Source organism: Podarcis gaigeae (assembly GCF_964106915.1).
Source record: "Podarcis gaigeae genome assembly, chromosome: 9".
NCBI classification, from domain to species: domain Eukaryota; kingdom Metazoa; phylum Chordata; class Lepidosauria; order Squamata; family Lacertidae; genus Podarcis; species Podarcis gaigeae.
The window spans coordinates 76339845-76356053 of record NC_139685.1 but is presented as its reverse complement, the minus strand read 5'-3'; the positions used below and the strand labels follow the sequence as shown (position 1 = coordinate 76356053).

General features: G+C 50.3%; 1 protein-coding gene across 3 annotated transcripts in view; it reads right to left on the bottom strand.

The window, feature by feature from the left end:
- FBXO41 (F-box protein 41) overlaps positions 1–16209 on the bottom strand; it is a 120975-nt gene that overhangs the window by 6144 nt on the left and 98622 nt on the right. For all 3 annotated transcript variants that reach the window (XM_083756481.1, XM_083756479.1, XM_083756480.1), the window contains exons 9-11: positions 15401–15496; positions 4802–4920; positions 2840–2998 (exon numbers count right to left, since the gene is read on the bottom strand). In XM_083756481.1, coding sequence (XP_083612607.1) covers positions 2840–2998; positions 4802–4920; positions 15401–15496 — 374 coding nt within the window. The remainder of the gene's footprint in view (positions 1–2839; positions 2999–4801; positions 4921–15400; positions 15497–16209) is intronic.

Below are 16209 nucleotides of genomic sequence, written 5' to 3'. Positions count from 1 at the left end.
CAGCGCCCTCCTCTCCCGGTGGCCAGCGGGTGCCCCATTTGGGAAGCCCACAAGCCGCACCTGAGCTCAACGCCGCTGGCCCTGCCTGACATTTTGTAGCACCCTGCTTGTGGTTAACGCTTAGCTGGAATGAAATATTCAACGCAGCAATAGAGAAATTAAAATAGTAATTTATTTGTCAGACAAATAAATGAGAGGCACAGTGGTATAAGGTTACCAAGCTCTGGCCTGGCCTCCTGCCATTCTGGCCAGCACTTATATTTCCTTAATCCAGCCCCCTTGCTCCTCCTGTGGCTGCCTCTGTCCAATCAGCCTGGTTGAAATTCCTATTGGCTGTTTGCTAGAACCAATCACAAAAGATACACCCATTTCCTTCTGTCCTTTTATGGGAAACAAAAAGCTATATATTCTTCTATCTATAAATGACAAATAAGTAGTAATATATCTTACACTTGTCTCAACAAGGAACCTTAATTACCAACTCACCTCTTGCCCTCCTTGCCCTATTGCCTTCCAAAACAGATGGTTAATCTTAAATTTTTATCTTAAACAGATGTCAAGGATCTTGAGTTCACATCATCATTGAAAGATCTCCTTCTTTTGGAGGTCTTTAAACAAAGGCCTGATAACCATATGTGTGCTCTAATGATGTTTCCTGCTTGGCAGGGGGGCTGGGCTGATGGCTGACTTAATTTCAGGATAGTTACAACTCTTACAACTATATGAAATAAGAATCTATCATTTCTTAAATCCTTTGCACAATTACATTTAAGCCAATATATTTCATACATAACATAAATAACCTTTTAAAAGAATAAACCTTCTCAAAGTAAAAAAGGAAGGAACAGTTTCCAGCCTCAAAATAAGATAGGAAGAAACCTATCTTCTCCAGCCAAGCCAGTTGCTTTTCCATTGCTCTTGACCTTTTAACCTTAGGAAAATATGGCTCAGGTTTAATGGGAGCCACATGGTTTTATTTTACTATTTACCAACTCTTAATTTAACCACTCTTACAGCTTAATTGTACTTTGCAACATGCAAGGTCAGTGTCCTTGCTCTCAGCCTGTAATTCCCTTTTTACGACCTTGAGAATTGTTTTCTGCTATAAATCAGGGGGCCCCCTTGTCCAGGAGGATAAACATTGCCAAGGTTCTTAGGCAGCTGGTCTTCTGCCTGGCATAAACATTTGAAAATCTTTAAGCTCATTTTAAGATACAGGCCCTGATCAAAAATATATAAGCTTTGATAAAAATGCAGGCTATGATTAGATGCCTCAATTTCCCATGGTGGGAGACTTCCCCACAAAACCAGCTACTGGTACTGAGAGGCTTCCAAAAATGGAGTCAGATCATAGCTATCATGGCTCATCGCCACTTGATCTCATCCTCTCTTAAAGCCATCTGAGTTAAGGAACTGTGTGGATAACTTCTAAAAAGTGCAAAGGAGATGCATGGGCCCCAATCCAGATCAGGACCCTCTGCAGCGCACCCATAAATTCCCCCTCCTTTTAAAAAATGAAAGTGCCTTTATTTCTCTTTTTATTTTTTTTTTGGAAAAAGTAATAATCGTACATAAATAAGAATAAAAATGTGCACCCCACCACCGAGACCATCCCATTGCAACTATCCAACCTCCCAAAATTTCAACACCTCTCGCGATGGTTTGACCCCTTTCCATTTTAACAGCACGAATTCTACAAACACCATCCATATCTCTGCAGAATCAATTCTCCTGCATATTCCCTGTTTACCTTAATGGCACGTGTTAATGTATCATTAATAGCTGTATTTCACACCTCTTTATAATGGACATGGGTGGCGCTGTGGGTTAAACCACAGAGCCTAGGGCTTGCTGATCAGAAGGTCTGTGGTTCGAATCCCCGCAATGGGGTGAGCTCCTGTTGCTCGGTCCCTGCTTCTGCCAGCCTAGCAGTTCGAAAGCACATCAAAGTGCAAGTAGATAAATAGGTACCACTCCGGCGGGAAGGTAAACAGCGTTTCCGTGCACTGCTCTGGTTCTCCAGAAGCGGTTTAGTCATGCTGCCACATGACCCGGAAGCTGTACGCCGGCTCCCTCCGCCAGTAAAGCGAGATGAGCGCCGCAACCCCAGAGTCGGCCACAACTGGACCTAATGGCCAGGGGTCCATTTACAGTACCTTTACACCTCTTTATACCATTCTTCCATTTTATATTCTGCCTGTCCCTTCCGCTTCCTAGCTACAATAATTTGTGCAGCTGTCAATAAATTTGCAAGTGAATCCTTCATAGCCTGCAAACATTCCACTCCATTGGAAATTCAAAATAATGCTACCTTTGTACTTTCAGTCAGCTTTAACCCAGTGATTTCTGTTGTCTCCTTAAATGCCCTTTGCCAAAAAATTTGTACATATTAATACCACCACCACATGTGAACATAATTCCCTGTTTTCTGGCACCATGCCCACCCTGGGAAAAAAAAGTTTGGAAGAAGCCATGACAGTTAAGCCACTACAAAACTGATATATCCTCATGGTAGAGATGGTTCTTCTGAATCTCTTCCAGCCACCCAAAAAAACACAGGAGAATCTTTGCTGCCCCAACAATGACCAGCCAGTTGGGTTTCCAGGGATCTTATCACCGAGCCCCAACGTATGAAGGTCTTGCAGGATCAGGCCCATTTGGTCCAGCATCCTCTTCCCACCATGGCCAACTGGACCAGAACCTTCCAGAGGTCCCATCCCATCTTTCGTTGGCTGTCTCCCCTAGGTGCCATCCTAGGACCAGGAACATGGCAGAAACCCTCCTGCAGCCCACCTGCCCCGTGGCTTTGCTTTTTTGGGGGAGGGGGGTTCCCACTCACTGTTGAAATGCAGCAAGGCTTTGGGTGTGACCGGGGTGGATGTCAAGACCAGCATCTCCAGCCCCTTCAGGCCTTCCCGACACACCTCAGCCGCCACTTCCTGGTTCACCTCCGTCACGTGGTCCAGCTCCAACACTTGCAGCCGCATGCAGTTCCGGGCTGAGGAGAAAGACAGGCGTTTGGGGATCAGCCAGGATTTGCACAGCCATCATATTCTATATATTAGATAGATAGATAGATATAGATAGATAGATGATAGATAGATAGATAGATAGATAGAAAGATAGATAGATAGATGATAGATAGATAGATGAACAGACACACAGACAGACAGACAGATAGATAGTGAGACAGATAGATATAGAGATAGATGATAGATAGATAGATAGATAGATAGATAGATAGATAGCTGATATAGACAGATAGAGAAATAGATATAAATATAGATGGGGACGCGGGTGGCGCTGTGGGTTAAACCACAGAGCCTAGGACTTGCCAATCAGAAAGGCGGTGGTTTGAATCCCCGCAACAGAGTCAGCTCCCGTTGCTCGGTCCCTGCTCCTGCCAAGCTAGCAGTTCGAAAGCACATCAAAGTGCAAATAGATAAATAGGTACCGCTCCGGCGGGAAGTGAAATGGCGTTTCCGTGCACTGCTCTGGTTCGCCAGAAGCGGTTTAGTAATGCTGGCCACATGACCTAGAAGCTGTATGCCAGCTGCCTCGGCCAGTAAAGCGAGATGAGTGCCGCAACCCCAGAGTCGGTCACGACTGGACCTAATGGTCGGGGCCCCTTTACCTTTACCTTTATGGATATAGATAGATGATAGATAGATGGATAGATATAGAAGATAGATAGATGGATATATAGACAGACAGACAGACAGATATAAAGGTAAAGGACCCTGGATGGTTAAGTCCAGTCAAAGGTGACTCTGGGGTTGTGGCGCTCATCTCGCTTTCAGGCCGAGGGAGCCAGCGTTTGTCCACAGACAGCTTTCCGGGTCATGTGGCCAGCATGACAAACCGCTTCTGGTGCAACAGAACACCGTGATGGAAACCAGAGTGCACAGAAACCGCTGCAGTGGTACCTATTTATCCACTTGCACTGATATGCTTTAGAACTGCTAGGTTGGCAGGAGCTGGGACAGAGCAACAGGAGCTCACCCTGTCGCGGGCATTCAAACTTCCGACCTTCTGATCGGCAAGCCCAAGAGACTTGGAAGGTAAATGGCGTTTCCGTGCGCTGCTCTGGTTTTGCCAGAAGTGGCTTAGTTATGCTGGCCACATGACCCGGAAAAACTGTCTGTGGACAAACGTCGGCTCCCTCGGCCAGTAAAGCGAGATGAGTGCCGCAACCCCAGGGTCGTTCACAACTGGACTTAACTGTCAGGGGTCCTTTACCTTTACCTAGAATATTTATCAGCCAAAGGCCTGGTTTAAAAAGAACGTTTTCACCTGGTGCCTAAAGATGTAAAGATGAACTGCCCTGGTTATTGTTAAAGTCCTCATGCAAACACATCTTTTAATGGGTTTTAAAAAATATATTCTGATACATTTTAAGAACAAAACCCAGTCATCGACAGACTTCCCTTGGTCTCAATCCATGGTTCCTTTTATCTTCCACTTCCTCTCGCGTTCTCTTAATTTCCCCAGTCTTTCTCTGCTTCTCCTGTTAACTCTCGTTCTAACTTACACAGCTGAAAATATGACCATCCAGGTATGCTAATTGCCCACTTATAGTAATTTTTCATATAATAAAATATATAATCTCCAGTCCTCCTTATATCTTTTATCATTTTGGCTTCTTATTCCGGTGGTCATGCCTGAAAGAAAGCAAACACACCCTCTTGGCATCGCCACCGCCATCACATTCTTAGAATGCAAAGCGTTCCTCTGTTCTGCCCCTGGCTTTCTGCCCCCTAGAAGCCCATTTCACAGACGGAGAGCCTGAGGCTAGATTTACCTAAGGAAGCCAATCCTTGCACTCCGCAACCTGCTCCGCCGACGCCCAGCGCCCTCAAATGTGGCCAACACCGCCCAATCATCTGCAGGCAGCGGTTACTGAAGCGGGTTGGTTGCTGGCTGGAAGGGAATTTTTTATTTTTTGGGAGGAAAAAAAAAGAAGAAGGAGAAGAAGAGAAAAATGCAGACGAGAAGCTGATCAAAGCATTCCAATTTGCATAATGTCATTAACAGGCACAAATTAGGAGAAGAATGTGTCATCTGCCTTGGCTTATGGGAGTTCTGTGCAGTGAAAATAGATGTAATTTAGCTCCAGTTGTTTCCCAGCCCCCCTGAGTAACAAGCAAAGAGAGAAGGCATTTTTAGAAACTTGTTTTATCGCACTTCGGAGGGAGAGAACTAAAGGCAATGCATGCAAATTCATATCTCGGATTGTGCTGGATTTTGCCCCCTTTGCATAGCAATAAAAAATAAATCCCAAACTGGCACCGGTCTTGAGACTCGCTTCTCTTTTTGTCACATATCATTCCATTGCTGCCTCTCCGTTCTTTACCCTCGTGGAAGCGCGGAGCTGTAAGGGACCCCAGGGCCATCTAGTCCAGCCCCCTGCAAAGCCAGGAATCGCAACTAAAACGCAACAACGACACCAGGGCAGCTTTGTTCGTCCTAAACCCCATCCAGGAACCACTTCCCATTAAAGATCTCGGAGCAATTTCGCAGTGGAGACATCAGCAATAAAAACAACAACAACGCCATGCGTGAAAACCATTCCGTCCGCGCAAGCAATTAAGGACAGCTTGCATATTAAAAATACATTTCGTATGTAAGGACAATTTCAAGTCCCATATGGATACAGATCTCCACTTAAAAGGCTTGTTGGGAAAGGAGCGTCTTCGACGGGTGTTTAAAAGGTGATGTGGCAGTCCACAGAACACCTGATTGCTTTCTGCTCCGATAAAGCACCAAACTTTGGGTTTCCCAGAGGGGAGGTGGCACAGACCCTCCTGCACCCGAGGGAGGGAAATTGGGACACAACCTCGAAAGAGACCACACCCCCTCTCACTCATGCCCTGCCCCCTCTGGGCTCCCTCCCTCCCTTGCACTTTTGTCTACTGCCATGGCAGTGGCTGCGGTCTCCAACTCCGACCCATATGTACTTCTGGAAGACAGTGCTACTTCTAGCGGCGATGTGCAGGGACAAAGCAAAGTTTTACTTCCATTTTTTTTTTTGCTCCTGCGCTGTGGTTCCCAGCTCCTGGTAATCATGCCTCTGACAGCAGAGGTACCAAGTTAATTCTCACCCTTGCGGTGAAATATATCTACAGTGGTACCTCTGGTTGCGAACGGGATCTGTTCCGGAAGCCTGTTCGCAACATGAGCAAAATGCAACCCGCGTCTCTGCATCTGCGCCTGTTGTGATTTGCTGCTTCTGCACATGCGCGTGACATTATTTTGCTCGTCTGCGCATGAGCGAGTAGCGAATCCCGGAAGTAGCCCTTTCCGGTACTTCCGGGTCGCCGCAGGACGCACCCTGAAAACGTTCAACCAGAAGCAAATGTAACATGAGGTAGGACTGTATTTCACTTATTTCTAGAAGGCCTGTGGTCTCCATTATGGCCCTACATCATGCATTAGCAAACTAAAGCCCACAGGCCGGATCAGGCCCAATTGCCTTCTGGATCCAGCCCGCTGATAGTCCGGGAATCACCGCGTGGATCACCAGTGCGCACGTTCTTTCCCTCTCCCTCATACGGTAGAGGCGCTGGCGCCTCCTCCCCCTCCCTCCCTCCTCCTCCTGGCTTCTCCCTGCCCTGCCTAGAGGAGGAAGGGCAAGCTGTGAAGTTTTGTGTATTCAGGAAATATGATGTCCAACACTGAACAGTGATGAATATATCAAATGCTGTCACTTACAGCAGTGACCACATTATTACATGAGCACTGTTCCACAGCATTTGATATACAGTGGTGCCCCGCAAGACGAATGCCTCGCAAGACGAAAAGCCCGCTAGACAAAAGGGTTTTCCGTTTTTCGATGCGCTTCGCAAGACGAATTTCCCTATGGGCTTGCTTCGCTTTTTTCGCTCCCCCCCCTTTCTAAGCCGCTAAGCCGCTAATAGCCTTTTAGCCACTAAGCCTCTAAGCCTTTAATAGCCGCTAAGCCGCTAATAGCGGTAAGCCGCTAATAGGGTTGCTTCGCAAGACGAAAAAACCGCAAGACGAAGAGACTCGCGGAACGGATTATTTTCGTCTTGCGAGGCACCACTGTATTCATTTACATACATTCATTCGAAATAAGATGGGCTTATGAAGCAATTCTATATGCTCCCACCAAGCTGATGAAGAATTCTACGAAACAGTAGTCAATATCCGGAATCACTGTTCAGTGTTGGACATCATATTTGCTGAATACACAAAGCTTCACAGCTTGTCTTTCATGGTACAAAGTCTGGTCCCTCACTTCATTTAAGGTTTTCAGAGACTTTGAGACTAAAGATTTCATTTTGTACTTCTTATGGTTTGAAGGAATTCTATAAAGATTGTCTATTACTTATGTATATAGTCATCGTGTTGCCTAAACATTGCTGACGTACTCTTTGCAACACAGGGGTTGGTTGGTTTTGTTACTTAGAGGAAGAAGGGGGCTGGGCCTTGTTGGTGCCAGCAGCAGCAGCAGCGCTTGAGCGGCCGCCATTTTAAGCCGCCATTTTAAGCAGCCCCTCTCCAGGGGCAGATGAAGGTGATAGACTATATGGGACTGGCAGAAATGACTGGCAGAATCCGAGACCAGGGAAGAGAGACGGCGGAAGAAGATTGGAAGAAATTTAAGGACTATCTTGGAAAATATTGCAAAATTAATGAATGTTAGAATGATGTTGGTTTAGAAATTAAGTGGTTTTCAGCTGTAATGATTAAGTAAAAAGAAAAGAAAGGTTGAAAATTAAATGAAAATTAAGGGAGAGGATTTGTTGAATTAATAATTAGAAATTGGAATACAAAAAGGGCAGGTATGAGGAGGCCGGGGAAGTAAGTTATAAGAAAATAAGGGTATGAAACTTTACTTGTTTTTAAATAGTTTTTAGTTTTGTATTTTGTTTTTTATATTTGTTATTTTTTGTGTTTGTGTTTTGTTTTTATTACTGTTTTTTTTTGTATAACTTTTGAAACTTCAATAAATATCTTTTAAGCAGCCCCTCTCCAGAGCCCTTTTGCACGCAGCTCATTGTCCTGTCACCACCAGCCCCTACCGTTCGCAAGATACAAGTACGGAAGCCACCAGGGGCTCCTGGAGGTCTTGCATCATTTTTGTTCCCAAAATATAGTCCGGTCCCCTCAAGGTCTGAGGGACAGTGGAGCGGCCCCTTGCTGAAAAAGTTTGCTGACCCCTGGCCTACATGTTTCTGTCTGCAAATGGAAAAGCTCTTAGGGGAGGGCAATTCTGAACTGCAAAACGGTGGGAGGAGAAGGGGCCACTGCCTGCTCAGCCTGACTTTAGCTTAAAATAAATAAACCACAGAGCTCTGCAACTAAGCACGCCATTGCAAGACCTGAAAACAAATTTCTTTCCCGCATCTAGGGACTCAGCTATGTTAGTGAAGTAACAGTGATTTGAATGCGCTACTGTCAGAGTTGCCTCCAGGTCCCAGCTCACAGAGGACCAACGCTAGTCAGTAATAACGTATAAAATTCTTTATTGAAGATTAGTTTCCATTTCCAAACCGCAGCGTGCAACTCTACGTCTTAGAACCTAGACCGGCGAAGCTCCATCTGAGTCTCCGCCTCCTAGACACCAGTTTAAGACTCTAGCCTTACTCCACCTCTTCCGTTGTTCTTTCCTCCTCTGGGTCCTTCTGCCCCCCCGGGGGTTTCCTCCTTTCTGGACTCTTCTGACGCTGACCCCCCTGAGTCTTGCCCCTCCTTCCGGCGGGCTTTAGGACCTGGCTCCCTATCCGGGCTACCTGCTGTGCCGCTCGCCTGTACATTTGAACTTGGCGCGCGCGCCCAGCCGGTAACTTTCCTCTTGACCGTTTCCCCGCTCTCCGATGGAGGCGTGGTCAATCCTGACTCATCTCCTCTCTCTGGTGGTGAGAACACTGGTCCCGATGCCTGGGACTCCTCCCCCCCACTGCGCTCTGGTGGGGAAGCTGGTCCTGATTTCCAACTGCTGCTCTGGGAGTCCCCGCTGGCCCCTTCCTTCTGGGGTTTCCCCCTTGGCACCCCCCTTGCCCTGGCCATCGGCGCTCCCTTCTGTGAATCTTCCGATTCGCTGGAGAGGCTCATGGAATCCCTCTGATCACTGTCACCGCCTACGCTCCCCTCGGATTCCTCCCCCTCACTCTCCATTTCCTCCCTCTCCTGTGCCTCTGCTCCTGAGCCCCTGACATCCATCCCCCCCTCGAAGCCCCCCCTTCCCCCTCCCCCTCTTCAGGTGCGGGTTCTGGGTGCTCCAGTGTTGTGGGGGTGAGTGCAGGATACAGTTCGTCCCCCGTGGCGTGCAGCCAGCCTGATAAGTCCGGGAAGTCCTCCATGGTCTCGTCGACGGCGATCTCCTCCGCTTCCATCTCCTGGGCGGTGTGTTCGAACCCGGGATCTTCCCCCAACTCGCCCATGACCCCCTCTTCCCCTGTCGCCTGGGGTGATGCTGCGTGCCACGGCCCTCTCGGCAGTTCTCTGCACCACCCCACCTCAGGTTGATCCTCCCACCAATAGGAGCCCCCTGTGCCAAACCCCGAGAGCGATCCCTCTGGAGAGCTAGTCTCTAGCGTCGTGTCCTCAGCTGAAGAGAACCCCTGAAACGTGCTGGCTGAGAGTGTGGGTGTGAAAAGATATTCGTCGAAATAATCTGCCGGCATGGGCCTGTGTGGGAACAGTGCGTGGAACTCGACTTTGAGGTAGTGCTCCTCCACGGCATAGTACGGTACCCAGCTGTTGGCGCTGGCCGGGGTACCTTCCCTGGCGAGGAGATATTCAACCCCCTCTTCCCCCCATCTCGAGTCCAAAATCTCCGTGACCTCGTTGAGCGGCTCCGCCCTCGGCGAGCCCCCCTTCGTGGGTGCGTCTCTGAGTGGGCTAGGAGCTGTCCCTGGCGCCTGGAACCTGTGAGGTGCTTTGTAGGGTGTGAGCACCGATCTATAAAAGACCGGGTGCATTCTGGATCCCTCCGGGAGTGTCAACCGGAAGGCCACTGGGTTGATCTGTGCCTCGACTTGGTAAGGGCCTAGCTGCTTGTGCCCGAGCTTCTTCTTAGCTAACGATCTGGCCGGCACTGCCTGGGCTGCTAACCAGACCCAGTCCCCCACCCGGATGTCCTCCCCAACTCTCCTGTGTCTGTCCGCTTGCATTTTGTACGCGTGTTTGGCTAGCTCTAACTGCCTTCGGAGTTGCTCGTGGACCTCCTGTAACTCTGCTGCCAAGGCCTCTGCTCCCTGCGGCTCCCCCTCCCTCACTTTCTCTAAACCCGGGAAGGTTCTGGGATGCCGCCCATTGTTGGCGAAAAACGGTGTCACCCCCGTGGACACGTGTTTCGTGTTGTTGTAGGCAAACTCGGCTAGCGGTAGGTAGTCCACCCAGGTCGAGGGCTGCTGGTTCGCGTAGCATCTCAGGTACTGCTGCATGATGGCGTTGACCCTCTCCGCTTGTCCGTTGGTCTGCGGGTGTCTTGCCGACACTAGGCTGACCTTGATGTTCAGGATGCCCATCAGCTTCTGCCAGAAGCTGGAGATGAACTGGTGCCCCCGGTCGGACAGGATAGACCGTGGTAGGCCGTGCACCTTGAACACGTGGTCTATGAACAGCTTGGCGGTCTGCTCCGCTGTGGCCACCTTCGCGCAAGGAATGAAGTGGGCCATCTTGGTGAACAAGTCCACTACCACGAGTACTGCTGTTTTGCCCCTCGAGCTGGGCAGATCAGTGACAAAGTCCAGGGCCACCCTCTCCCACGGTTCGAGCGGTGTCTGTAGCGGTTCCAACAGTCCCGCCGGCGGCCTGTGTACTGGCTTGGCCCTTTGGCAGGTGTCGCACCTATTGACGTAATCCGCGACTTCTCCCCGCATCTTGGGCCACCAAAAGTCTCTGGCTACTAATTCCACCGTCTTCTCTTTGCCGAAGTGCCCAGCGCTGGGCGCGTTGTGTAACTGTTGCAGTACTCTCGCGCGGAGGTCGTCTCCCGGCACGTAGAGGGCCCCTTTGCGGATGAGCAGTCCGTCGCGTATCTGGAACTCGTCGTCCTTCGCTGTGCTGCTGCGCACCTCCTCCATCTTGGCTCGTGCGAAGGAGTCCGTCTGCAGCGCGCGACGTACTGTGTCCAGGTCCACCGTAGCTGAGGCGCATGCCCACGCTTTCGGTGCGAAAATGTGTTTGGCTGCCGCCGGTGCCTCTTCCTCGAGATACTGCGGCTTCCTGGATAGCGCATCCGCCATGATGTTGTTGTCTCCCGGGATGTATTCTATCCTGAAGTCGAAATCTGCAAAGAACTCCGCCCAGCGGATGTGTCTCTGGTTTAGGAACCTCGCCGTGCGCCAGTACTCCAAGTTCTTATGGTCCGTGCGGACCTGCACTGTGTGTTTGGCTCCGATGAGGAAGTGCCACCACGCCTTGAATGCTGCATGAATGGCCAGCAACTCTCTGTCCCAGATGGTGTAGTTCTGCTCCGACTTGCTGAGTTTCCTGGAGTAGAAAGCGCACGGCCTCCAGTCCCCTTGGTGGTCTCGCTGCAACAGGACCGCCCCCACGGCTCTGTCTGAGGCGTCCGTCTCAACCCTCATGGGTTTGCTGGGGTTCACATGTAGTAGTTGTTCTTCGGACGTGAAGAGACGTTTGAGCTTCTGAAAGGACTGCTCCTCCTGCTCCGTCCAGATGAACTTCTTCTTCTTGGAGCTGAGGGTGTCAGTGATGGCCGCCGTCTGCATAGCGAAACCCTTGATAAACTTGCGATAAAAGTTGGCAAAGCCGACAAACTTCTGGACCTCCTTCCGATTGCGTGGGCTTTTCCAGTCCAGCACCGAGCGGACCTTGGCGCTGTCCATGGCGAGTCCCTTGTCGAACAGCTTGTAGCCCAGGAAATCCACCTCCGTCACGTCGAACTGGCACTTCTCCAGCTTGGCATAAAGCCTGTGCTCTCTCAGCCTCTGCAGGACTTCCTTGACATCTCTCTCATGGGCCTCCTGCGACGCCGAGAAGATCAGGATGTCGTCCAGGAAGCAGACGCACTTCTTGTAGAGGAGACCCGCTAAGACGTGGTGCATGAAGGCTTGAAAACAGTGGGAACCACTTTGTAATCCAAAAGGCATAACTCTATATTCATAGGTGCCTAGCGGCGTAAACATGGCCGTCTTCCACTTGTCGCCCTCCCGCACGCGTATGAGATTGTACGCTCCGCGTAGATCCAACTTGGTAAAGATGCGACCCTTCCTCACCGTCGCCAGCAGGTCATCGATCTTGGGCATGGGGAAGGCTGTGGGCTTGGTTTTCGAATTTAAAATTCTGAAATCAACTACCACCCTCTTTTGGGGCGTGTCCCGCTTCTTCACAAAAAACACGGGACTGCCCCCCACTGCTTTGGATTCTCGGATGAATCCCCACTTCAAGTTGTGATCTATGAACTCCCTGAGTTCCTGCATTTCCTCCTCAGACATGGAATACAGTTTCCCCGTCGGCAGCGTCGCCCCCGGCAGGAGGTCAATCTTGCAGTCGTATGGCCTGTGGGGAGGCAGCTTGTCCGCTTCCTTCTCGCAGAAGACCTCCAAAAACTCTTTGTACTTGTTGGGTACCACCTGCAACATGCCTAAGTGCAGCTGTGGTCCATCCTCGTGGCCCTCATCTTCTTGGTTAGCGAGGATGCAGTGTTCAGCGCAGTAGGAGGAGCCGAAGGTCAGTTGACGCTGGTACCATGCTAATGCCGGGCTGTGCCTGTCCAGCCAACTCATGCCCAACACTATGGGCGTGTCCGACAGGTGGGTGACGTTGAAGCTGATGACTTCGCGGTGATTTCCAATTCGCATCACCATTGGCGGTGTTTGCTGCAGCACTTGTCCTCCCAGTAGCTCTCTGCCGTCTACCGTGACGAAGTTCAGGGGCATCGTGGCCGGTAGGAGCGCTACGTTATGTTGCTTGAGAAAATCCACCCCTATAAAGTCTGCATTGCTGCCAGAGTCAATGGTAATAGGGACTTCCATGGTGAGTCCAGTGGACAGCTGAAGCGATGCCGTGAGTTGCACCACTGGTTTGGGTGGGAGGGGGTCTGTGGGCTGTAAGATCCCTGGGGACTGCTTCACTGACTTGTCTGGCTGGGCCCCAGTGGCTCCACTTCCAGCCAGACTTCGTCGTTTCCCTGCTGTGGTGCACTCTGCTGAACTATTTCTGTAACTGTCGCTGAGGCTGCAGTGTGCTTGTGAATCCTCTGGGGACACTCTTTCGCCATGTGCTGAGCACTGTCGCAGATATAACACTTCCTGTTCCCTCTAGGAGGCTTCGGTTTGACTGCTCCCGGCGTTAGGGCTCTGGCTGCTGACTGAGCCTTGGCACCACCTAACTCCATCGGCTCCTCTCCCCCTCCCAATGGGGGCGTGGATTGAGCGTGCGCTGTCGCCCTGGGAAAGAAAGGAGGTGCTCTTGCTGGCGTGCGTCCCCAACGCCCTTCGTCCTTGCTCCAGGAACGTTCCTCCAGCCTCACCCCAATCGTCAGCGCTCTCTGGATCACGTCTTTAGTGGTTTGGGGTCGCTCCCCCCTCGCAATTTCGTCTTTCACAGCCCCGTTCAACCCCTCCCAGAACAGGTCCCTGACGGCAGCTGACTCTTTTCCCCATCCCAGCGCGTTGACCAAAGCAAAAAAGCGGGAGTGATATTGCCTTACAGTGGCTCTGCCTTGCTTCAATCCATGTATCTCTTTCCTGGCGATATCTACATCAATCTCTGATAAAAAGCATGCATCCATCGCCTTAAGGAAGGCTTTCGCATTTTTGAGGGCTGGGTCTTTATCCCGGTACAGATTCCGCAGCCACGCTTTAGCGTCTCCGTGGAGATGCGTTAGTATGAAGCCTACTTTCTCCTGCTCATCTCTAAAGTCCTTCTCCAGCAACTCTAGGGCGAAAACCACGTCTGCTCTGAAGTTAGGATACTGCTGCAGATTCCCATCGAAATGAGACACAAGGCTCCCTCCTCTCTTTCCCAGCCCAATCCCCTCTGGTCTGGGTCCCGGTAGCCCCTGTTTAGTCAACACTTCCAACCTGGTTCACAGATCCTGGCAGACAGCAGCTGCTTCGTCTTCCCTCTTCCTGGCTGCTAGTATCTCCGCGTTAAGTTGTGTCACTGCGTTTCGCAGGGTTGCTATTTGTTCTTCGGTAGTCATCTTGTCCTGCCTTCGTGAGCTCGCGAAGCACCAATCTTCGCCCCTCGCTGCGTCCACTCACGTTGCGAGGTTTTATTTTTTTTTGTGAGATGGAGCTTACTGTCAGAGTTGCCTCCAGGTCCCAGCTCACAGAGGACCAACGCTAGTCAGTAATAACGTATAAAAGTCTTTATTGAAGATTAGTTTCCATTTCCAAACCGCAGCGTGCAACTCTACGTCTTAGAACCTAGACCGGCGAAGCTCCATCTGAGTCTCCGCCTCCTAGACACCAGTTTAAGACTCTAGCCTTACTCCACCTCTTCCGTTGTTCTTTCCTCCTCTGGGTCCTTCTGCCCCCTGGGGTTTCCTCCTTTCTGGACTCTTCTGACGCTGACCCCCCTGAGTCTTGCCCCTCCTTCCGGCGGGCTTTAGGACCTGGCTCCCTATCCGGGCTACCGGCTGTGCCGCTCGCCTGTACATTTGAACTTGGTGCGCGCGCCCAGCCGGTAACTTTCCTCTTGACCGTTTCCCCGCTCTCCGATGGAGGCGTGGTCAATCCTGACTCATCTCCTCTCGCTGGTGGTGAGAACACTGGTCCCGATGCCTGGGACTCCTCCCCCCCACTGCGCTCTGGTGGGGAAGCTGGTCCTGATTTCCAACTGCTGCTCTGGGAGTCCCTGCTGGCCCCTTCCTTCTGGGGTTTCCCCCTTGGCACCCCCCTTGCCCTGGCCATCGGCGCTCCCTTCTGTGAATCTTCCGATTCGCTGGAGAGGCTCATGGAATCCCTCTGATCACTGTCACCGCCTATGCTCCCCTCGGATTCCTCCCCCTCGCTCTCCATTTCCTCCTTCTCCTGTGCCTCTGCTCCTGAGCCACTGACAGCTATGAACATGCAACACCAGATGGTGCCAGAGAGCAGGAAATCTTAAAACACGATTTTCCATAGAGATTTCCCCCCCTTTTGTTATAATCCGAGAGGTGTTTTTGAAAAGTTTCACATCAGCCACGGAGTGTGTGTGTGAGAGAGTCTGTCTGCTGCCGCAGTGCTGGAACCCTCCCTGCACACACAATTTTGTCCATGAAAATTGCCCTGCTGGTGTTGCTATTTCCATGTTTGTGTGTGTGTGTGTGTGTGTGTGCATTGAGGAAATATATATCTATATTTATATGTACCTATTTAAAGCAAAATAAAAGTTCTTTTTAAAAAAAAAATTCAGAGGAAAGAGAGGAAAATACCAGCAAAGGAGCGAGGGTAATTGCATGCTCCGGCATTCTTACCAAGGGTGCAGCGGCGCCACCTGTAAGGAGATGATGTCTCGACAACCTGCTCCCAGTGCCCAGATAACCTCATGGCCCACGGGGTCAGTGGAACTCCTGCAACGAAGAAATGGGAAGGGGGAAAGAGATGAACAACTCCATAGGAGCAGATGAGCGTCAAATTGCGTCTGACCCACCCTTTCCCACAACTCAGGTGTTCTTTAGATTCCTCAAAAATGGCATCCTTTGGCAGGTGGATTCTGCGTTGATGAAAACAGAAGCATAGCCAAACTAAGAAGCACTGGAGAGTGTGAATTGTGTTTCATGGGAATTAGCAGGAGGATGATTTATATTTAGGATTTAGCAAGGTGAGTGAAAATTATTGATTGATTGATTGATTGATTGATTGATTGGGGTGGAATGTCTCCACCCCCATCATTCAGCCCGGAAACTGAAGTCCAGCTCTGAGGGCCTTCTGGCAGTTCCCTCCCTGTGAGATGTGAGGTTGCAGGGAACCAGACAGAGGGACTTCTTGGTAGTGGCACCGCCCTGTGGAACACCCTCCCATCCGATGTCAAGGAAATAAACAACTATCTAACTTTTAGAAGACATCTGAAGGCAGCCCTGTTTAGGGAAGTTTTTGTTTGATGTTTTATTGTGTTTTTAATATTCTGTTGGGAGCCGATTAGAGTGGCTGGGGAAATCCAGCCAGATGGGCAGGGTATGTATGTATGTATGTATGTATGTATAAATAAATAAATAGCCAGCCTGGAAGGAGCACGAAGTGTCTCCTGCCACAGGTACTGCCCTTAGCAGGTAATGCCATCATC